Genomic DNA, 25,473 nt, shown 5'->3' on the forward strand with positions numbered 1-25,473 from the left:
TGACCACTAAACCCCCCCTGCAAGAAACACTAAAGAGGACTCTTTGAGTGGAAAGTAGAGGACAAACGTGACAGTATAAAGGCAGGAAACACAAAGCAGTGAAAAGAAGTATTTCTGTAATATTCAGCCAGCGAACTCACACAAGAAAAAGGATATAAAATTTAATAACATACACAAAATGTGCAAAGAGAAGAAAATGGGTACAAAGCTGAATACCATCAATTTAATACAGACTGTTATTTGCAGAAAAGGTTATATACAAACTTAATGGTAACCATATATCAAAACCCACTAATAAACATGCAACAAATAAAGAGAAAGAAATCCAAAAAGAAGATCAACAGAACTTAAGGGAAAAGATAAGAAAGGATCAGAGAAAATCTCCAAAAACAACCATAAAACAAATAAGATGGCAATAAATAGATATCTATCAGTAATACTTTGAATGTAAGGGGCTGAATACTTCAACCAAAAGACAAAGGGTATCAGAACGCGTAAGAAAACAAGACCCATCTACATGTTGCCTACAGAGACTCCTTTTAGACCTAAAGACACCTTCAGGTTGAAAGTGAGGAGATGGGAGAAATATTTATCATGCAAATCGATGTCAAAAGAAAGAGTCGCAATACTTAACACTGGACAAACTAGACTTTAAAACAAAGACTGTAACAAGGACAAAGAAGGGCATTATATAATAATAAAGGGAACAATCCAGCAAGAAGACATAACAATTGTAAATATTTATGCACCCAACAAGATAGAACCCAAAGTATATAAAACAATCAGTAACAAACAAAAAGGAACTAATTGATAATAATGCAATTATAGTAGGGGAATTTACCACCCAACTTACATCAATGGACAGATCATCTCAACAGAAAAGTAACAAGGAAAGAATGGGTTTGAATGATACACTGGATCAGAGGGACCTAGAGATATATTCAGACTATTTCAACCTAAAACAGCAGAATGCACATTGTTTTCAAGTGCACAAGCTCAGAGCCTAGAGCCCACTTTGGCTTCTGTGTCTCCCTCTCCCTTGACCCCTCTCCACTCATACTGCCTCCCTCTCTCCATCTCTCAAAATGAATGAACTTTTTAAAAAAGTTAAAAAAAAAGAAGATATATTATAGATACACACACCCACACCGGAATATTACACAGCCATAAAAAAGAATGAAATCTTGCCATTTGCAAAGGCATAGATGAAGTTAGAGAGTATTATGCTAAGTGAACTAAGTCGGTCAGAGAAACACAAATACCATATGATTTCAGTCAATGTGGAATTTAAGAAGCAAAACAAATGAGCCAAGAGAAAAAAAGAGGCAAACCGAGAAACAGACTCTTAACTATAGAGAACAAACTGATGGTTATCAGAGGGGAGGGGAGGATGGGTGAAATAGGTAACAGGGATTAAGGAGTGCACTTATAATGAGCACTGCATATTGTATGGAAATGTTGAATCACAATATTGTACAACTGAAACTAATATTGTATGTTCACTAACTGGAATTTAAATAAAAACTTATTTAAAAAGGAACAATCTATTAATACAAGCAATAGCACTGATAAATCTCAAAAGCATTATCTTAAGTGAAAGAAGCCCGAACAAAACCACAAGGCATATGATCTTATTTATATGACATTCTGGAAGAGGCAAAATTTCAGTATTAGAAAGCAAACTGGGAATTGCCAGGGGCTGGCGTTTGGGATGTGATGGAAATGTTCCATGTTACTTGTAGGAGTGGTCACAAGACTATATGCATTTGTAAAACTCTTCTCCTGAAACGGATGGACTATACTATATTTTGTGTAAATTACACCTCAAGGAAGCTAAATTTCAAAACCTTACTTAAAAAAATATTCCAAAGTGAAAAAAAGGGGTAAAATGGGATTTAAAAATCTGCCATGTAAATTACAAGCCCCTGAAAATGTTTTTTATTAAGATATATTAGCTGAATTAGGAAAGTTAGATGAATCATGGCAAAATAGGTAGTGAATCCAGGATTTCGGATCCTAGGTCTTAACCGATTTCTCCAGCTCTGGTACTTGGGCATGCAGCCAACACGTGATACAAGCATGTAAGAAAACCTCCACATGCCTTTCAAGCATTTCAAATTCATTAAGTCCAAAAGAGAATTAATATTTATGTGTTTCCTTACCCCTCACCACAACCTCATCCTACCCCTTATCTTCTGAGAAACCAGTTTCTCCTCTGATTCCCTAATAATAAATAAACCACTACACATCCAGTTAACCAAGTCAGAAATCTAGGCATCTTTGACATTTCCCATTTGTCTTATCCTTCACATCCAATTGTACAATACACACTAAGTTTTAGGCCAATTTGCCTCCTAAAATATCTTTCAAATCCCTTCACATCTTATTATCCCTGGTGTCACAGCCCTAATTCAAGTCACCTCTATCTTCTGCTTCGATTACTACAAAAATTTGCTAACATCTTTTTGCCTCCAAAGTTGTCTTATTATAACCTATTTTCATAAACAGTTATAGAGGGAATTTTCCAAACTACAAATCATGATATTCCTCTACCTAAAAGGTTTCAGTGGCTACTACTACTCTACTGTAGAAGTTCAAACTTCTCACCATGGATTACAAACCTCAGTCTCTTCCTACCTCTTTGGATTTATTTCTCACTATAGGCTTCCTTACACTTCAAGATGTGGCCATACTGATTTTTTTTCCCAATTCCTTTAGTATACATTGCTCTGTCTTGTTTCCAGGCCTTTTTATACATTCTGTCCTTCTACCTAGAATATTTTTCCCTAATCCTAACCTGCTATTCATCCTTTGAGACTCAACATGGACATCATTTCATATAAGAAATCTTCCTTAACCTTCCATTAGATTCCTCTCCTAGGTGTGTTTATGGCATCCTGCCCTTCACCAATGGGGGCACATACTACACTGTGCTATAATTACTTATCTAAAAGTCTAGAACTTCTTCCTGAACAAAAAAAGGCAGGGCTTAGATCTTGTCAGCCAAGGGTACACTCTCAGTTAGTACAGTACATGTGATATTCTAGGTACCCAAATATTTGCTATGCAAATGAGACTGTACTGTAACCTTAGTATCCATCCTCATAATTCAGATATCAGCACAATTCCAAATGCTACCAGAGCCCTTAAAAAAAATCAGTTAAAATTCTTTGTTGCTCTCTACCACTTTTTCTGTACCCCCTGCCTCATCACTTTGTATCTCTTTTCCTACATGCCAGAGACATGTTCTCTAAGGTTAAGTTTCCTTAAACCAATCAGATCTGACTTCCAGTTCTAAGTTTCTTTTCCCTTCTTCCTATGCAATTAAAATTACTATTTCTGAAGCAAAATATTCAAATAAACTAANACAGTTTATTACATTATTCAATTTATAAATGTACTGTATGCTCATTAGAGAAATTTGCCCCATCTCACAGTTAATCACTAATAATACTTAAGTGTTATTTCCTTCTGATCTTTTTTCTCTAAATATTGTGCATATGCAACATTGGTGTGTTTTATACAGCTGTGAGTCTATTGCTTCACTAACCACTGTAATACAAGCACTATCTATATAATCAAAAGCTTTTTAAAAAAACTACAGTACTATTTCATTGGAATGATATATTATGTGTTATATAATAATTCCTGTGGAGGCAGTTTCATGGAGAACCTGTCTCACCCAAACCCATCTTCAATTAAACATGTTTAAGGATTTTTTTTCAGCAGGAAGCTTCCAGATTCCATTTAAACTCCAGTTATTTCCACTATCATCACCACTACATGTCCTTCAACCTTCTTCCATATTCAATATGCCAACTAACATAATTTTGGAAACCAAAAATGTACCACACATCTAACGTTTTGATAAGGATGTTAGAGAGAGAGACACAGGGGAGTGAGGGGATGAGGAGAAAAGGAAGGGAGATAAAGAATTAGAAAATATGGGTGGCACAACAAAATTAAACACTTTGAAATGTTTACTGCTCACTGTCAGGGCATCAAAATGGTATCTGTATACATGTTTTTCTTTCCATTAAAAAATTTTATCACCTTGGTTCCTCTAAAAACATCTTAAAACCATATTATCTCTTACCAGCGCCAATACATTTAGAAATTCTCTTGTGTCAAAATGTAGCAGCGTCCGAACATAGGGGTAGATTTCTTCCTCAGGGGAGGCTTCCGCTGAATGCAGGCGAATCAGAAATTCAAAAACCTGCAAGTTGAAAAAAAAAGTTGATGATCTTCTCTCCTTACAAAGTATCTTGCTGAAGCAACAACTGCCAGTTGGACAAAATAAAGGCAGGTCGAATTTAGTTTAAATTGCCACCATGTTGTAACTTCTCTAACCTGATTCCACTATCATTACTAGCTGCAGTGATGGTGGGTAGGCTCTCTCCTACCACAGCAGATAGCTCCTAACTCACGTGTAACCATCAATTACAGTTCATCCTGGTACAGTTTAACAGGAGGTGTGTGTGGATCATAAAACTGCTGTGGAAATAACCAACCTGGTTTTTAACCAAGGGAACAAGATCTTCAGGGATGTCACCGAGGGGATAGGCTCGGCCTGCTAGACAACAGCTGGAAGAAAAGAACAGACTTGGTGACTTCTAATGGGCTAACTTCCAGGTAACACATTGTTTCTCAAACCCAAGGTACTCATTTGGTTTTTAAGCACGCACAGCTTTTGTCACATCAAGTTCAAACTGATCAAGATGAGAGCCAGTTTAGAAAATGGGGGCAAGAAGGCTGGTGGTGAAACAACACATCCCGTGACAAAGTAAGCACTTTCATTTCTTCTTATTTTTCCTAAAAGAAACCCAGGCCACACTAGGTGGACAAGAAGGAATGAGAACAGACTATCTGAAAGTCTCACACTCAGCACCAGATAAACCTAATGGCACCATTACACTATGTCTACCAGTGAGAAGTCTAATGTTCTCAGAAACTGCAAACCAGTGGCTCTAAGAACAGTGATTTAAGACAGGGAATGAGCTAGACCATCCAAAGTGTGGAAAATGTCCGCAATAGGACAAGTCTTCACGGAGAGGAGAACCTGATGAGAAATTAACTGTACAGTTTTATCTCCAAATCAGAACTTCCTATGGTTAATGTTTTATGGTTTATGCCTTGTGGGCTGAACAATAAAGATGCCTTCTGAATATGTCCTCATTCTGGGGGGAAAGGCGCAAATTTTAAACTTCTTTGAACTAGCCATCAATTTTGAATGTTGGATTAGAGACAGCATATTCTAAGAAATTTAAAGTACAGATGATAAAGTACTAGAGAGATGTTGCATTATGTAAAGAATCAATGTAACAAGTGTGAAATAGGTCTCAAAGTTAACTCTGACACTAGATAGGAGCTAAAATGATGCTCTGGCAGATTCTGCCACCTTCCTCCCTGCCAGCCTGACAGCCAGTTATCTGTCTAAAAGTACTAATGGGACACAATTCTGAGCCTCCATAGTCTGTGGAAAGAATTCTGTTCGAGGAGTAAGGAGAGGAGATAAGTATTTCACAGCTTAACTGGGTGTTATATGGAAACCAACTTGACAATAAACTATTTTAAAAAAAAATTTCTCAGCTTAACCTCTGTCACTGACTTTTTCATGACCTAAACACATCTCCTGTCCTTTTATATAAAAGAGAGAACATATATTCCACAGAGTTGTCAGTGCTAAAAATAAAATACTCTACCACCAGGCTTTCTCAACCTCAGCCTTATTGGTATTCTGACAGAGATAATTCTTTGTTGTATGGACTACCCTGTGCACTGTAGAGGCTCTGCTACATCCCTAACCACCACCCATTATACCAGTAGCATATCTGTCCCAGCACCACTGTGACAAGCAAAAATGTCTCTAAACATTGCCAAACATCGGGGGGGGGGGGGGGGAACCAATGGGGGACAAAATCTCCCATGGTTGAAAACCACTACTGTACAAGCAATGAAACATAAAAAGCACTCCACAGGATATAGGGGGGAAATTATAGAAGAAGCACATGCAGATAAAAAATTTTTAATCTCTTACCTAATATATACAAGCAGCTTGTTGCCCATAACAACTTGCTCATCTAAAACAGAAAAAGTATCTTCAACAATTCTCTCAAAACCTTTTCAGAAATAAAATCTTTATGTGGAAACAAAAAATAAAACTTGGCATTTGAGGTAAGTACTTCCTAAATAATACACAATTTGAGATAAGACCACTTTTATTCTTATTTTTAGAATTTCCATTAGATTCTTTTCACAGACACAAAACCAATGAGTCAATGAAGCATACAAAAGAAGGAATACAGTTGAGGGTGGAGAACCATGTATTGTTGGCTTAACCAATAGCTTGGGACCAGGGTAAAGTGTACAGCAGGCAATGAGTTGATGAGTTAAAGATCATGACCAATTAACATTAACGCATAAGTATAAAGTCTTCTCATTTGTAACATGGACTCTTACCACCCACTGTGCTCTAGGGCTGTGAAGGCCATCGGTCACAAATGTTTAAAATAAGAAACTTAGATTAAATTATCTTCAACACCCTTTTTATTCTAAGTTACATCTAGAAAGTAAGACTCTGTCATATGGTAATATCAGCCTATCTTTTGGTTAAAAGAAATCAGAAATATAATTAGATCAGTTTTAGGCCAAGGGGTCAAGGGCAACAAGAAAATAAAGAGCCTCAAGAGTGGGTGAAGTGAGGGGTGCCTGGGTAGCTTAGTCGGTTAAGCGTCCGACTTTCGCTTAGGTCATGATCTCGCGGTTCGTGGGTTCAAGCCCCGTGTCGGGCTCTGTGCTGACTGCCAGCTCAGAGCCTGGAGCCTGTTTCAGTCTGTGACTCCCTCTCTCTCTGACCCTCCCCTGCTCACGCTGTCTCTCTCTCTCTCTCCTAGAAATAAATAAAACATTACAAAAAAAAAATTAAAAAAAAAAAGAGTGGGTGAAGTGATCAGTAATTGATAGGAATTTGCGACTGGTAATAATAAAAACTTGAATTTTCTATTTTTGATATATGAATCGTGGGCATAATGCAAGCAAGTGTACATCTCTTATTTAATCAGTAACCCTTCTAAATACAATAATACCTTGGATTGCGAGTAACTTATACTGTGAGTGTTCCACAAGATGAGCAAACATTTCTAATAAATTTTAACTTGATAAATGAGTGATGTCTTGCAATATGAGTAGTACGTGACACCTAATGTCACATGACCACATCTCTTTCCCTTGCTGCGGGACTGTGGGTGATCATCTCCCATTACTCAGATGCTTGGTCTCAGGCCGTGGGGTTTGGCAGAAATTTGTGATTTTTCAGAATGTTGGAAGATGCCCACAAATGACATTAGTGAATTTTTTGTCACTTCAAAGCATCTATGGACAGTCCCTTGCCTTTCCATATAAGAGTAAGCTTAGGAATGCTTTGCTTCATTCTAGGCTAGGCTGCTTGCAGATATAGACCCTTTCCTCTGTGGCCAGTTACATTAAATATAGTATATGTCAAGAATTTATTATACTGTAGTCAATGTCCCTGCAGGCACATACAATGGCCCCCATGCAGAAAAAGGCTGGAAAGCAAAGCGGTAAGGAGATGATTACAATGGAAGAAAGAAATCATTGAGAAGTATGAATGAGGTATGCAAGTGGCCAAAATTGCAAGATTTTATAATGTCTGCGTTTGCATCTCACCCACGGAGGAGGAGGAGAAAAAGGCAGAGGATTCCCTCACTTCAAATGAGATTAGAGAGATGTGTAAAATGTGGGGAAACAGTGCAAAATTTTGTAGAAAAGCACCACCTAAATAGGCTGTGGCAGTGCAAGCGATGAATCTGTTTAACGACAGTGCAATGTCGTATTTCCGTGAAATCCTCAAAAGGAGGCAAAAGCAAGTGTCACTGAATAGATTACTTGTTAAAGTTGCACAAAACAAAAGATCCCATTGAGCCAAAAGATAGCAGTGATTCCATCAGTGATTAGTAAAAGTCATCCTACATAATAACCCTCCTTTCTCGTCTCCCTCACACCAGCCATGAAGGTTTTCAAAGGTAAGTGCAGTTTATTTTTTCTTTATATTTTCTATTTCATTATTTTGTATTACAATATTACAGTATTATAATCATTTTTATATGCATATTTTTGGGTTCTGAAACAAATCATCTGAGTATCCATTATTTCTTATGAGGAAATTCACTTCAGTATACAAGGGCTTTGGATTACAAGCATGTTTCCAAAACAAATTATGCTTGCAAACCAAGGTTTTACTGTACTCCAAATCTGTGTTGTCATAAATGCAAAGAAACTTGAATTGCTTGAAATTATATGATTAATTACAATCTTCTTCAATTCCAATTTTTTCAATTAATAAACTTCATTTTTTAGATAAGTTCCACTAGGTTCACAGCAAAATTGATAGCTATAGAGATTCCCCCATACTCCCTATCCCCACACCACACAATCTCCCCCACTATCAACATCTGCTTCAGAGTAATACATTTCTTATAATCAATGAAATCTACAGTGACACATCATCACATCAAGTCCACAGTTTACATTAGGGTTCACTCTTAATGTTGTGCATTCTGTGGCTTTTGGCAAATGTATGCTGACATATAAACACCATTATAGTACTGTCAATTGTACATAATAGTTTCACTTCTGTAAAACCTCTGTGCTCAGCCTATTCATCCCTCCCTCTCCATCAACCCCTATCTCACAGTTTGTGAGTTCAAGCACTGTGTTGGGCTCTGAGGCAACAGGGCAGAGCCTGCTTGGTATTTTTCTCTTCCTCTCTGCCCCTCCCAGGCTTGCTATCTCTCTCAATAAATAAATAAATATTTTAAAAAGGAACATCACACTAATGAATGAATAGGTTAACCAAAGAATTGAAGAAGAAATAAAAAAATACATGAGGCAAATAAAAATGAAAACAACAACTCAAAACTTTTGGGATGCAGCAAAGGCAGTCCTAAGAGGGAAGTATACTGTAATTCAGACCTATCTCAAGGAGCAAGAAAGGACCCGGGGCGCCTGAGTGGCTTAGTCGGTTAAGCGTCCGACTTTCGCTTAGGTCATGATCTCGCGGTTCGTGGGTTCGGGCCCTGCGTCGGGCTCTGTGCTGACTGCCAGCTCAGAGCCNTCCTAAAACTAGCTGAAGAAGGGAAATAATAAAGAGGAGAGCAGAAATAAATGATATACAAACCAAAAAAACAAAACAAAACAAAAACAACAACCCACTGTAGAACAGATCAGCAAAACTAAGAGCTGGTTCTTTAAAAGAATGAACAAATTGATAAACCCCTGGTCAGACTTATCAGAAAGAAAAAGACCCAAATAGATAAAATCACAAATGAAAGAGGAGAGATTACAACCAACACCACAGAAACACAAACTATTATAAAAGAACACTATGAAAAAAAATTATATGCCAATGACAGGGCAATCTGGAAGAAATGGACAAATTCCTAGAAACTTATGTACTACCAAACTGAAACAGGAAGAAATAGAAAATTTGAACAGACCCATAACAGCAAACAAATTGAATAAATAATCAAAAATCTCCCAATAAACAAGGGTTCCTGGGCCAGATGGCTCTCCAGGGGAATTCTACCAAACATTTAAAGAAGAATTGATGGGGCGCCTGGGTGGCTTAGTCGGTTAAGCGTCCGACTTTCGCTTAGGTCATGATCTCGCGGTTTGTGGGTTCAAGCCCCGCGTTGGGCTCTGTGCTGACTGCCAGCTCAGAGCCTGGAGCCTGTTTCAGTCTGTGACTCCCTCTCTCTCTGACCCTCCTCTGCTCACGCTGTCTCTCTCTCTCTCCTAGAAATAAATAAAAATATATAAAAAATAAATAAATAAAGAAGAATTGGTATCTATTCTTCTCATTCTGTTCCCCCACCATACCCCCAAAAAATGGAAATGGAAGGAAAACTTCCAAACTCATTCTATGAAGCCAGCATTGCCTTGATTTTAAAACCAGACAAAGATTCCAATAAAAAGGAGAACAACAAGGCCAATATCCCTAATGACCATGGATGCAAAAATTCCCTATAGAATACTAGCTAACTGAACTCAACAGTACAAACTGAACTCAACAGTACATTAAAAGAATTATTCACCATGATCAAGTGGGATTTATTCCTAGGCTGCAGGGCTGGTTCAATATTTGCAAATCAATCAATGTGATACACCACATTAATAAAAGATAAGAACCATATGATCTTGTCAATAGATGCAGAAAGCCATTTGACAAAATATAGTATCCTTTCTTGATAAAGACCCTCAACAAAATAAGGATGGATGGAACATACCTCAACATCATAAAAAGCATTTATGAAATACCATAATTAGTATCATCCTCAATGGGGAAAAACAGAGTTTTCTGCCTGAGATCAGGAACACGACAGGGATATCCACTCTTACCTCTATTGTTTAACACAGTATTGGAAGTCTTAGCCTCAGCAATCAGACAATACAAAGGAATAAAAGGCATCCAAATCAGCAAGAAGGAAGTCCAACTTTCACTCTTCGGAAATGACATGATACTCTATATGAAAAACCCAGAGGATTCCACCAAAAAAACTGCTAGAACCGATCCATGAATTCAGCAAAGTCGCATGATATAAAATCAATACACAGAAATCAGTTGCATTCCTATACACCAATAATGAAGCAACAGAAAGAGAAATCAAGGAATCGATCCCATGTGCAAGTGCACCAAAAAGAGTAAGATACTTAGCAATAACCCTCCTAAAGAGGTAAAAGATCTATACTCTGAAAACTACAGAACAGTTATGAAAGAAATTGAAGAGGACACAAAGAAAGGGAAAAGCACTCCATGCTCATGGATTTGGAAGAACATTGTTAAAAGTCTATACTACCCAAAGTAATCTACACATGTAATGCAATCCCAATCAAAACACCACCAGCATTTTTCACAGAGCTAGTACAAACAATCCTAAAGGTACTGAATCACAAAAGACCCTGAATAGTCAAAGCAATCCAGAAAAAGAAAAACCTGGAGGCACCACAATTCCAGATTTCAAGCTATACTGCAAAGCTGTAGTCATCAAGACAGTATAGTACTGTCACAAAAACAGACACACAGGTCAAAGGAATAGAATAGAGAATCCAGAAATGGATGCACAACTATGTGGTCAACTAATCTTCAACAAAGCAGGAAAGAATATCCAATGTAAAAAAGACAGCCTAAGGGCGCCTGGGTGGCTCAGTCGGTTAAGTGTCCAACTTCGGCTCAGGTCATGATCTCACAGTTCATGGGTTCGAGCCCCACATCGGGCTCTGTGCTGACAGATCAGAGCCCATTTCAGATTCTTTGTCTCCCTCTCTCTCTCTGACCTTCCCCTGCTCATGCTGTCTCTCTCTTTCTCTCAGAAATAAATAAAAAATTAAAAAAAAAAAAAGCCTATTCAACATATGGTGCTGGGAAAACTGGACAGTGACATGCAGAAGAATGAAACTAGACCATTCTCTTACACCATACACAAAAATAAATTCAAAATGGATGAAACACCTAAATGTGAGACAGGAAACCATAAAAATCCTAGAGGACAAAATAGGCAGCAACCTCCCTGACCTCAGCCAGAGCAACTTACTAGACACACCACTGAAGGCAAGAGAAACAAAAGCAAACACGAACTATTAGGACCTCATCAATAAATATATAAATTACTTAAAATAAATAAATAAAAAGCTTCTGCAATGAAAAGGAAACAATCAACAAACCTAAAAGGCAGCTTATGGAATGGGAGAAGATATTTGCAAATGATGTATCGATAAAGGGTTAGCATCCAAAACATATAAAGAAGTTAACAAACTCAACACCCAAAAAACAAATAACCCATTGAAGAAATGGGCAAAAGACAGGAACAGATATTTTTCTGAAGACAACATCTAGATGGCTGAAAGATGATGAAAAGATGCTAACCATCACTCATCATCAGGGAAATAGAAATCAAAACCACAATTTCATACCACCTCAAACCTGTCAGAATGGCTAAAATTAGTAACACAAGAAACAATAGGTGTTGGTGAGGATATGGACAAAGGGGAGTCCTCTTGCACTGCTGGTGGGAATGCAAGCTAGTGCCGTCACTCTGGAGACAAGTATGGAGGTTCTAAAAAATCTAAAATCAGAACTACCCTATGGTTCAGCAATTGTACTACTAGGTATTCACCCAAAGGATAAAACAATACAGATTCAAAGGGGTACCGGCACCTCGATTTTTACAGCAACATTATCAACAATAGCCATACTATGGAAAAGAGCCCAAATGTCCATCAACTGATGAATGGATAAAGACGTGGGGANTGTGTTGTGTGTATGATGGAATATTACTCAGTCATCAAAAAGAATGAAATCTTGCCATTTGCAACAATGTGGATGGAATCAGAATGTATAATACTATGCAAAATAAGTCAATGAAAGAAAGAAAAATATCATATGATTGAACTCACATGTGGAATTTAAGAAACAAAACAGATGAACATATGGGAAGGTGGGGGAAGAAACAAAATGAGACAAACAAACCACAAGAGACTCTTAATGATAGAAAACAAATAGGGTTGACGGAGGGAGGTGGGTGGAAGATGGGCTATGTGGGTCATGGGTTTTAAGGAGGGCACCTGTGATGAGCACTGAGTATTGTACATAAGTGATGATTCACTGAATTCTACTCCTCAAACCAATAATATACTGTATATTAACTAAAATTTAAATTGAAAATAATAAAATGTTTCTTATATACAACTTTTAGTTGAGTCTTATTTTTTGATCCTTTATAATAATCCCTTTCTTTTAATTGGTATTTTAGACTATCAACTTTTAAATGATTGCTGATATAGTCAGATTAATGTCTACCATATTTTACTGTTTTCTATTTCTTGTCCTTATTCTTTATTCCTATTTTGTCTTCAACACTTTTTCTGCCTTTTAAAGTTTTAACTGAACATTTTATATAATTCTGTTTTTCCATTTTCCTAGTATATCAATTATACATATTTTTTTAGTTGCTGCTCTCAAGTTTGCAACATAGATTTACTAATGATTTACAATCCAAACAGATTTACAATCCAAATCTACTTCCAAATCTACTTCCAAGTAACACTATACTGCTTCACAGGTACCATAAGAATCTTACACTAACAAAATACTCTTAAGTCCTTTCTCCTGTGCCTTGTGTTCTTGCTGCCATTCATTTCATTTATACATAAACATAAAACACACAGCATCAGTACACACATAATCAAATACATTGTTGCTATCATTATCTTGAACTATTACCTGATAGGTCAATTAAGAATAAGAAAAACAGAGTTCTTCTTGAGCCAAGCTGCTTGAATCTCCTTGCTTGGTGGAGTGGTCTGTATATGCTGTGTTTGGAAGGAAGCAGGGGAGTGGGTTCCTGACCTCAGCTGGCTTAAGAGTAGAGGACGCCCCTTCAATTACACCCCAGGATTGCAGTCCAGGCCTCAACATGCAGCATACCTGGGCTTCACGACCAGAAGATGCCATTTGCAGAGGCTCCTGGCAAAGCAGCTTGGAAAAGTTGGGGTACATACTATGAAAACTGGGGGGTATGTTTCTGGAAACTACTGTTGGGGCTAAGCTCTTGGTTTCTCTGCTGGACCACAGAGTTCTGGGGCTACACTCATTCCTCTAGATGTTGGCTGACATCCCATTGTCTTTGAAAAGACTGAGCACCACTGAAGCAGCCTTGTTTTTTCAGTAAAAAGTCTGGAGTCCTCAGCAGTAGCTGGTTAGAGGGGAATCAGGTTGCATTTTATCTGCTCATCAGTTTCCCTGCTTGTCAACTAAGTTTCCTCCTGAGGAAGGAAGATCATTCCCTCACAAAGCCCAGGTCTCTGCAGACCAAATTAGCAAAGGACACTAACAGCCATGCATGTCTGTACCCCCAAAGCCCAATGTTTTTTGCAGAGAGCTGAAACTCCCTCTCCCACCCATGTCTAGTGAATATCAGGGCAGGGCAAGAATCAAGTCCATTCCCTGTCCTCTTCTCCTCTGTGAAATCAATTTCAGAAATTTTTTTCTACATGCAACACAAAGCTTCCAGATCCATAAAACAATGATGGGAGGCGGGGGAGAAACATGTTTTGTTTTGTTATGGTTTGTTTTTTCTGGAAACTGTGCTTCAAATTTTGGTGTACCATAGAGCCCAGAAGGACATGTGCTCTCATTTGCCTGTCTGACACTGTGGTGGTGTCGCTTTTATGTTGCATTAGTGGCACTGGAACTGCTCTCCTTTACATCCCTGTTTCCCAAGCTCTGTTCAAGTTAAACTCGTGTAAAACTCCCCACAGCACACTGGGAGCAGCACGCATATTGCTGCTGCATAAGGTTCTGTATTTGGATGCCGATCCAGAGACCTGATGGAATCAATAGCTGTAGACCAATAATAATTAGTGGCAATGATGGCATTCTGAAAAGTAGTTCTATACAGTAAGCTCCACAATTCTTTGGAAAAAAGAATAAGAAAAATGAAAGTTTTTGTTTTACCTTCAGTTATTCTGATGCTTCTTTTATGAATTTGAGTTTCTTATCTATATTATTTTCTTTCTCTCTAAAGATCGTCTATTAATATTTCTTATGAGATAGGGCTACGGGCAACAAATTCCCTCAATTTTGGTTTCTCTTAGAAAGTCTATTTCCCCTTCACTTTTGAAGGATAATTTTACAGGAAACAAAATTCTATGTTGATGGATTTTTCTTTCAACATGTTAAATATTTGTTCCTAACACTTTAAATATTTACTCCACTCTCTTCTTTATTGCATGGTTTCTAAGAAGTTGGAGGTCATTCTCATTTTGGCTCCTTTGCAAGTAAGGTTCTTTTTCCCTGTGGCCTCTTTCAGAATCTCTATCTTTTACTTTCTGCAGTTTAAGTATAATATGCTGAGGTGTGGATTTTTGCTGTTGTTTATCGTACTTGGTGTTCTCCTGGATCTGTGGTTTGATGTCTGACATTAATTTGGGGAAATCCTCAGTTATTATTGCTTCAAATGCTGCTTCTGGTCCTTTCTTTCTTCTCCCTCTGATAGTCCCATTATGTCTAAGTAATACCTTCTGTAGTTGTCCCACAGGCCTTAGATGTTCCCTTCTGCTTTTTGCAGTCTTCTCTCTCTTGTCTTTTCGGGTTTTGGGTTTTTTTTTTTTTTAACTTTTCTGTTATGTCCTCAACCTCAGAGATTCTTTCCTCAGCTATATCCAGTCTATTAACTAGCCCATCAAAAGCATTCTTCATTTCTGTCAGCTTTGTGGCATTTGAATTTTACCTCATCCCATCCCACTTTCCCCAGGTTTACCAGAGTTCTGAAAACCAACCAATTTGCCTTATGCAAATCAGCAACCTAGTGGCCACTTAAGGGGACAAAATGGGCTGGGAGCTTGCCCAACGCCTCACCCTCAGAGAATTGTAACTATGTGACCTATATGGCAGCTCACTTAAAAGCTCCATTTTCAAGGCTTGCCTCTTTTTGTCCTGACTCAGAGCTTACTTGGTACAAACAGCACTATTCTCCCACAGGGCATCTGTCAAAATCAATCATTGCAACAGTTTAACTTTACAAATGCCAGAGGTAGTACTACCAGAATCAACTAATAAACTCAATAAAAAACTTAAAAGAAGAAATTGGAGAATGGGAGTCTGCAGGTAGCTTTCAAAAGTCCCAACATATTTCCAGAACTCTAGAATGACATGCCCATGTACAGGGTTATACACATAGCCAGGAAAGGCCTGAAAAGGCCCTAATCTACTCATGGCTGACTCTGAGGCTCTACATAAGCAGGAAGTGAAGTTTAAGATAGAATTATAAACTGCCTCCTGGAGCACTGAAATTTCTAAAATGAAATGAAGCAAACTGATAGACTTAAAGTAAGAAATAAGCAATTCAACAGTAATACTTGGAGAGTTCATGGATCTACTTTCAATAACGGATAGGACAATTAGCAGAAGATGAACAGGAAATAAAAATCTAAACATAAGCAAAGCCAACTAGACCTAACGGATACCCACAGAACATTCCACTCAACAACAAAACATATTCAACACATTATTTTCAAGTGCACATGGAACATTCTCCAGAATAGACCTGATGTTAGGATATAAAATAAGTCTCAAAAAACTTAAAAAGATAGAAGCCATACAAACTATGTTCTCTGACCACAATGGAATAAAATCAGATATCAGTATCAGAAGGAAATGTAAGAAAATCACAAATATGTTGAAATTAAGTAACATACTTCTAAGTAACCAGTATCACAAGGAAAATTAGCAAATACTCTGAGATGAACAAAAAGAAAGACAAAAACATACCAAAATTTATGGGATGCAGCTAACGCATTACTTAGAGGAATAGTTGTAACTGTAAACACCTATTTTTTAAAAAAAAAAAAAAAAAGATTTCAAGTCACTAAACTTCTACACCAAAAAGCTAAAAAAAGAAAAAAAAAGCGATCAAACCCAAAGTAAGATGAAGTAAACATTCAAGATTAAAGCTGAAATAAATGAAAGATGAAAGGAAAATAATTTTAAAAATCAATAAAATAAAAACTGGTTCTCTGAAAAGACCAACAAAATTGACAAGCTTTTAGTTAGACAGACCGAGGGAAGACTCAAATTACTCAAATCTGGAATAAAAGAGGAGATATCACTACTGACCTTAAAAAATAAAAAGAATTACAAGAATATACCGTAAGAACTATACGCCAACAAATAAGATACATGAAATTGAAAAATTCCTAGAAATACACAAACTACCAAAATGACTGAAAATGAAATAGATAAACTGAATATACTACAGCAAGCATAGAGACTAAACTTAAAAAACTTCCAACAAAGAATATCATAGGCCCACAAGGCTTCATTAATGAATTCTACCAAATATTTAAAAAAAGAATACCAGTTCTTCATAAACTCTTCCAAAGATCAAAAGAGAGAACATTCCCAACTCATTCAATGAGGAAAATATACCAAGATATCAAGTGTACTTGATACTAGGTCAAGGAAAAAAAAAAATGAAAAGAAACTAGAGAATCTCCTTTATAAATAAAGATATAAAAGTCCCCCCCCAAAAAAAGAAAAAACACTAGCAAACTGAATCCAGCAGCATCTAGAAAAGATGTATATACCATGACCAACTGGAATTTATCCCAACAATGGAAGATGAGCTTAAAAATCAACCACATCTTATAGATCACATAATGGACAAAGTTCCCAAGATTATATTAATAGATGCAGAAAAAAGCATTTGATAAAACCCAATTCTTTTACAGGGTTTTTTTTTTGTTTTTGCTTTTTTGTTTTGTTTTGTTTTTTTGAGAGGGAGACAGAGCACAGTAGGGAAGGGGCAGAGAGAAAGGAACAGAGGGAATCCCAAGCAAGCTCTGTGCTATCATCATGGAGCCCAATGTGTCACTTGAACTCATGAACCATGAGATCATGACTGAGCCTAAGACACTTAACCAACTGAGCTACCCAGGCACCCCAAAATCCAATTCGTTCATATTAAAAACACTCAGGTTAGGAATAGAAAGAAACTTCTTCAAACTGACAAGGCCATCTATGAAAAACCCACCATCCACATCATATCTAATAATGGAAAATTGAATGCTCCCCCCCTCTTAGATCAAGAAAAAGATAAGCAAGTTCACTCTTTGCACTTTGTTCAACACTGCATTAGAGGTTCTAACCAAGCCAATTAGGGGGAAAAAAAGAAATAGAAAGCATTCAGATTAGAAAGAAATAAGTAAAACTATCTCTATTTACAGATAACATGATCTTATATATAAAGAATCCACTAAAAATAAGAACAGATGAATTCAGCAAGGATGAAGGATACAAGATCAATATACAAAAATCAATTGCTATACACACACAAAGAACATTCCAAAAATGAAATTAAAAAACCAATTCCATTTATAATAGCATAAAAATTAGTAAAATAGGAATAGATTTAACAAAAGTATATGACTTATACACTGAAAAAATGCAAAACATTGTGAAAGAAATTAAAAAAGACCTAAATAAGTGGAAAGATATCCTATGTTCACAGACTGAAAAACTTAATGATGTTAAGACAGCAATAAACCCCAAATTAATCTACAGATTCAAAATATCCTTAGCAAAATCCCAGCTGCAGTTTTGCAGAAATTGGGAAACCAAACTGACTTTAAAAGATCAAAATAAATGGAGAAACATATCATATTCATTAAGACTCAATAGTGTTAAGATGGCAATCTGCCCCAAATTAATCTATAGAGTCAATGCAATCCCAAATAAAATTCTGTTTTTTAAAAGAAACTGATGAATTGCTTTTAGAGTTTATATGTAAAGCCAAAGGATCTAGACCAGCCACACCAATTATAAGAAAGAAAAAGTTGGAAGATTTAAGTTACCTGATTTCAAGACTTACTATAAAGCTACAATAATCAAGACCGTATATTATAGACATGCAGATCAATGGAATGTAACAAGGGGTTATAGAGTTTTGTATCCAGACTACATAAAAAACTCACAGGCTCTATGGGGAGTTCACTCACTTGAAACTCTTATAACCCACTAATATGAAGTTCAAGAATGCCTCTTTCCTAATTCCAAAAAAATGCTAAAGATTTAACCAGTTAAAAAAATTTTAGAGAGATATATACATACACACAGACACATTATATATAGTGTGTGTGTGTGTGTGTGTGTGTGTGTGTGTGTGTATGGGCAAGAGCACGTGAAAAGATGTTCAGCATCACTAACCATTGGGTTTTTCACTAACCATCGGTGAAATAAAAAATAAAATCACAGTGAGGGGCTCCTGGGTGGCTCAGTCAATTAAGATTCCAACTCTTGATTTCAGCTCAGGTCATAATCTCATGATTATGCCCTACATCAGGCTCTAAGTACTGATGGCATGGAGCCTGCTTAGAATTCTTTCTCCCTCTCTCTCTGTCCTCACCCTCTCTCTCTCCCTCAAAATAATAAACATTTAAAATAAATAAATAGAGGCACCTGGGTGGCTCAGTTGGTTAAGCATCTGACTTCAACTCAGGTCATGATGTCATTGCTTGTGAGTTCGAGCCCTGCATCAGGCTCTGTGCTGACAGATGAGGGACTGGAGCCTACTTCAGATTCTGTCTCCATCTCTCTCTGCCTTTCCCCTACTTGTGCTCTCACTCTGTCTCTCTCTGTCTCTCTTTTAAATATAAATAAATATTTATTTAATATTGAATAATGTTAAAAATTTTTAATTAAAAATAAGTAAATACATAAATGTCACAATGACATACCATTATACACTACTAGAATGGCTAAAATTTTTCAAAGATTTACAGACTGACAGTACCAAGTGCTTGCAAGGGTATGGAGCAACTGGAACTCTCATACATTGCTGAGAGAAATGCAAAATGGTGTAGTCATGCTGAAAAACCAAACAGCAGTACCTTAGAAGTAAAACATGTATTTACATATAACCTATCCAATCCAATATTAGGTAGATGCCCAAGCAAAATAAACACATATGCCCACTCAAAAACTTATTCATATCTAAGGGTGATGAGGGGAAAAGGCAATGTAAGGGATACCTGTGGTAATAAAACTGTATCTTGACTTTATCAATGTGAATGTCCACTTGCAATATTGTGCTTTTGTTTTGCAAGGTGTTATCACTGGAGGAAACTGGGTAAAGAGGATATACGATCTCTTATTTCTTACAACTGCATGTGACTCTATGATTTCCTCAAAAAAAAAAGTTTAATTAGAAACAAAACTTGTTCACTAATATTGTAACAGCATTGCTTAGAATAGCTCCAAATTGTGAGCAACTCAAATGTTCATCATCTGGTGAATAAATAATTGACTGACAGTATATCCAACCCATGAGATACTGCTCAGAAGTAAAAGCAAACAAAATATTAACACATGCAACAACATGGACGTATCTCTACATACAAGTGAAGTGAGAGCAAAGAAACAAAGCTAAGTGAAAGAAATAAAACACCAAAGTTCACCCACTGTATGAGTCCATTTACAAGAAATGTAATGACAGAAAGGAGATCAGTGATTGCCTGGAGATCAGCCTGGGGGAAAAGCTTGAGTACCATGGGCAGGAGGAAACTTTTTTGTGTGAAGGAACTTTAGCTCCTTCTACAGTTTGATTATGGTGGTGATCATATGATTTTATACAATTATCAAAATTCATACTGCACACACAAAATTGAATTTTATGGAATTTAAATATCTTAAAATAGAAAAAAGAGGGAAAAAAATAAGACTTAGAAAATACCTGTTAGTGTTCTTCCAGCATTCAGAGGAGGAGAAATGACTCTGAAAAGTTTCTGCATTAAAATTAAAACAATAACCATCACTTTTTCAAAAATTATTTTTTCAAAAACATAACCAAGAATCTTACACTATTAATCACCTTTCTCTGAACCAGTTATTTGCTCTTGAGATTAAATATAAATACTTTTAATGTGGACACAAACTATTATTGAAGAATCACTAGGAAACAACTGTTATCATATTCCTCATTGAAAGAAACCATTTAGTAAATACCAGTTAGGTGAAGGTCTTTGCTGAGTTGTAATTGCTGATATAAAATATCCTTAGGTTCCTCAAAATGCTTTATTTAAAAATAAAAGTGAAGGGATTAACACCCCACCAAAATGGCAATGAAGATTACTTTAAACTGAAAACATCTGAACACCACCAGATGCAAAAGGAAACATTATCTGAACTTAAACACTGTAAGATTAATGCTGAAGCTACACTGGCCCCTTCCTAAGAGGGAGTTTCCTGTTTGGGACAGGACAGACCCTTAGCACTGTGACCTGCAAATCACACTGTTCGTTAGCCCAAAAAAGCCATCCATATTTTCCCAGGGAAGCCCTAAATCCCTCCCTCCCCACTACCCAATATTTCGTTAAACAGGTGTATAAACCTTTAGTTCTGGCTATTCAGTAAAGTACTCATTACTAAGCGCTCCCAGTACTTGTGTGAATAACCTTTTCTCCAGTTAATCTGTCTTTTGTCAGTTAATCTGCAGCCCTCCTCCCACCACTGGGACCTAAATTCCTAGAGGAAAAGCTTTTCCTCCCAACACAAGGCACTATTTTTACCTCAGAAGCAGGCACAGCTAGAACTAAGGAAAGATTTCAGAGACCCTGGTAGTCATCTCAAACGTGATGACACTGTCATTCCAGAAAATCTAGAAATTTTCAAGAGGCAGGAGACCTTTTAATTTAACCCTCTTTAAGTACTAAAATAAACTTTAAATAATGGCAAGTGATTTCCTTGTAGGCAGAAAATTACAAATAAGGAATCACAGAATGCACCTAACCTCCCATTGCTAAAACTCTCCAAATGACTATTTAATAATACCAAGCTCTTTCTAGAAACCATTAAGCTTGAAAACTTCTCTTAAAACAAGGCAACCTTTATAGCCCACAGTCCATATGAGATGTACAGATATAAATGCAAATTTATATTTGTACAGATTTTGAGGATTAACACACACACACACACACTTAAAAAGCAACAATAACAAAAACCCAGCAATCATTTTTATCACCATAGAATACTGAATTTAGAATCTGTTTCTAAGGATTATTTTGAGAGAAGGTAGAAATTGTAGAGGTGGCTTTTAGAGAACAGGTTTGGGCAATGGAAACCTGATCAAGGTAAAAGGCCCCACAGCGACCAAGACCAAGGAGCTGAAAGCAAACAGCAATTCAAATAGGTTCATTAAGTGATCCACCTCAAAACAGTCACAGGCCCTAACTGACCAATTATAACCATGCACAGTTCCTAAAATTACCAAAAAAGAAAATTCCACTTGTCCCATATTCCTTCACTTCACCGTATAACTGTGGCCACTCACCACTCACCACTGCTGCCTCTCCTTTGCTGTCCTGTCTACCACACCTTTGCGGTGTATTCAGTAAACTTTTATCTCTTTTTCTTTCTTGGGTGAATTCTTTCACCACCTATGCCACCAGCCCCCATGTGATCAGAGTGCCCCACATTTATAACTGGGATGTCCCACATTTTGTGGCCCAAATGGGGACCCTCTGATGGCCTGGGGCTCTCTCAGGATTCTCTGGAAATTTCTCGGGACTTCCTCTCCACAGACCACCCAACTGGAGCATCCCACAGAAACCGCATTAATTCTTCCTAACTGTGGTTTAAGAGTGAGACAGAAGACATTTTTTGCTTGCAGAGACGTCCTGGACCTCACTGAGGAGGCAGCTGACAGCTCTTTCCAGGGAAGTACTGAACTTCAGAGGAAAGCAGCTGAAAGATGTTCAAGTGTAAAAAATCTTTACTAGACACAAAACCAGGGGAAGAGGGCACATTTTAAAAATTGACCAAGAGAAGAGAGGAACAACCATAACTGGAGGAGTTTTCAATTAGAGTGATACTCACCTACCTACGAAGCTAAGGGTGTTTAAGAAAACCTGAAATATCACAAAGTAACTGCTCACTTACTAATACTGAAGACAGTTCTGGATAGCCATTAAATATGGGGGTGGGGGGAAAGGAGAGTTGACAGGATGCCTTCCACAGATGCCTGGCTCTTCTGGGCCAGGTAATTAGTCAATGTAATAAAACAATGGGCTGGCAGAGTGCTACATACATCCACAATCCATTATCTACAATTCTGTCCTCAATTTAAGGCAAATAACAAGATGGATATGGCATTTGGTTCTTTTTAAAATAAGCCCAAATGCTTTTTAGTGGTAAGAAGAATAAATTATAATGAATGCTATTAAGTGCTAAACTGGAAAAAGGAAAACAGCAATTAACAAAGATCTTCCACCATTATCCAGGACCTTCCCCCGGCACAATATATCTACAAATAATATTTCTCAATAGTACATTTACTACACACAATAAGTATATAAATATTTTATACCTTTTGGAAAACTTACTATAATATCAAAAATTCTTTTAAAAAAATTAGTCTAACAGGCAGGTACTTTTATCTATTGTTCCCTAGGATTTAAATACCTACTTAAGCAGACAAAAAAGAAAGCAATGGCAGAAGGTATGAAATTCAAGGTCACCTAACGTCCCAAGCTAAAATGGGTGCAAATCTAATAATAAATCTGTAAGAAATTAAACAATGATTGGATGAAAACAGAATCTGAATTATTCAAAACAAATTAATAGGAAAAAAGCCATTCATGGGCAATGTTAAATAAATATGTGTCCAAGTTAGGAAATATCTTACCTCCATTGGACTAATAAATTCATTCATGCCTCTGTTGTAAACATAGATCATAGCATCATACAGACGATTTTCCCAACACATGAGAACTACCTGTAAAAAGAAGAGTTGCTTGTTCCGCGCAATTCAGTAAATCTCACCAATTATTTTCCTTAAAGCTCTAACAATGGAGAAGATCTTGAATTCTCTTCCCTAATTTTTCTTAGTCCTTCTCTGAAAAAAACTGAAGTACAGTTAACCCTTGAAGAATATGGAGGTTAGGGGCATTAACCCCTCCTCACGTCCGCAAAAAAACCTGTATATAATTTTAACCCCCCACAACTCAACTATCAGTAGCCTAGAGTTGTCCTGAAGCCTTACTGATAACATAGTTGAGTAACACCTGTTTCGTATGTTAAATGAATTATATTCTATACTCTTACAATAAAGATAGAGAAAAAATATTATTAATAAAATTACAAGGAGGAAGAAATACGTTTATGGTACTGGGCTTGTATTTATTGAAAAAAGCCCACATATAAATATACCTGTGTAGTTCAAAATCATGTTGTTCAAGGGTCAACAGTACTCAAACACAATGTCAGGGTAACAGCTGTTGTAGGTTCCATACTAGTTTTAATTGTACAATGGTTACTTTCAAATATCCCCAAAGTCTATTTTTTTCTCCATTCTCCCCCTTTCCATACTCATTTTACCCTTCATCAATAGCTCTACAAATTATTTACTGAACACCTATATTCAGGCCCACTCCTGGGCATCAGAGATAAAGTGATAGACCAGACAAATCCAGACTTAGTCTCTACCCTTACAGAACTACTGTTCATTTTGGACACTAAATAAAAGAAGGGAGGGGCACAAAATGGTATGGGAGTTACGCCTGGGGAAGTTACTCAATTACACTAATAATTCATTTACAAATGTGATGTGTTACAAAGCAACTTAACGTGCTCTAGCGAATTCAGGTCATCCCTGAGGAAGCAATATTTAAGTTAGGACTAAAGGATGCGTATAATATGAGGCAAAAGCAGAGATGAAATCTAGGGACTATGAAGGCTGAAGCAGTAAGGATGAAGGTCTAAGGTAGAAAGAAGCTTGAAGTGTTTAAGGATGGAGAGAACTGATCTGAGAAAATATTAGAAGAGGAACAGTTACGACTTGCAGTGTATAGTACTCTATACTCTGTTCCTATGAGAGTTACACTCCAGAGGGCAAGCAAAGAAGGCTGAAGAAGAGCAGAGGTTGGCAAAGGAGAATGATAAGGAGCAGCCAGAGAATTAAGAGGAAAAACAGAAGTGAGGTGTCACAGGAGAGTCTTTTGAGACTGAGGGATGTTCTGGGACCTCTTCTCTTCTCTCAGTACCCTCCCTGTCAGCCAGTGCTGTGATAGTATATCTCTGTCCTGATGATTAACACATTTACTGCTTCACCCCTAGCTTCCCCTCTGACCCTTTTATCTAACCACTTGGTATCTTCACCTGAATGTCTAATAGGTACCTCAAAATAAAAACGGAACTCCTGATTTTGTCTCTCAAATGTCGACCTATCCAGTCTTGCAATCTTCTTAGAGGAATCACTACCCGCATTTATCTCAAGTCAAAAAAACTAAGTGTCATCCTTAAATTCTTTCTCTCCCACACTTCTACACTCTTGCATACAATTCATCAGCAAATCAATTCTACTGCCAAAACATATTCAAATTCAGGCCATCTCTCTCCATCTCACTGCAACCATCTCTGGACAGAACCACCTCTTGGACCAGTGTCTGATTAATCTTACTTCTGGTCTGGGCCACCTTCATTCTGTTATCCCTAAATAAACCAGTCATCTTGCTTAAAACCGTTTAATGATTTCCCAGAGCACTCAGAATAAAATGGTAAAAATCTGTACCTTGCCCTGAAGGGACTACCTCTCTCTTTCAACCAAGCTCCAAGTCTGTTTGTCTTTTACTTTAACTTCAACATCAAGACTTTTCGGGGGGGTACAGAGGGCATTAGCTGTTGTTTTTGCCTAGAACAATCTTCTCCAAGATCTCTGAATTGCTGATTCCTTCTTGTCAGATTCCAGACTCAATGTGACTTCCTTAGGGAGATCTTCTACAGTTAACCAATCTAAGGCAGCTTCACATCCTCTGCCATATTAACTGTTTGACTTTTAACATAATACTTATTTGACTTAACATAACACATAAACTTTTGGTTCATCTGTTTGTCATCAAACTTTTTTG

The 25,473-nt window shown here is 37.1% G+C and overlaps 1 protein-coding gene across 1 annotated transcript in view; it reads right to left on the reverse strand.

The window, feature by feature from the left end:
• Window positions 1-25,473, reverse strand: part of VPS8 (VPS8 subunit of CORVET complex) — a 259,051-nt gene that overhangs the window by 146,094 nt on the left and 87,484 nt on the right. The window contains exons 23-27 of the mRNA XM_077754439.1: window positions 23,253-23,342; window positions 20,304-20,355; window positions 6,038-6,080; window positions 4,512-4,584; window positions 4,097-4,216 (exon numbers count right to left, since the gene is read on the reverse strand). Of these exons, the coding sequence (XP_077610565.1) occupies window positions 4,097-4,216; window positions 4,512-4,584; window positions 6,038-6,080; window positions 20,304-20,355; window positions 23,253-23,342 (378 nt within the window). The remainder of the gene's footprint in view (window positions 1-4,096; window positions 4,217-4,511; window positions 4,585-6,037; window positions 6,081-20,303; window positions 20,356-23,252; window positions 23,343-25,473) is intronic.

Source organism: Crocuta crocuta, unplaced genomic scaffold, assembly GCF_008692635.1.
Source record: "Crocuta crocuta isolate KB4526 unplaced genomic scaffold, BGI_CrCroc_1.0 scaffold70, whole genome shotgun sequence".
Classification (NCBI taxonomy): domain Eukaryota; kingdom Metazoa; phylum Chordata; class Mammalia; order Carnivora; family Hyaenidae; genus Crocuta; species Crocuta crocuta.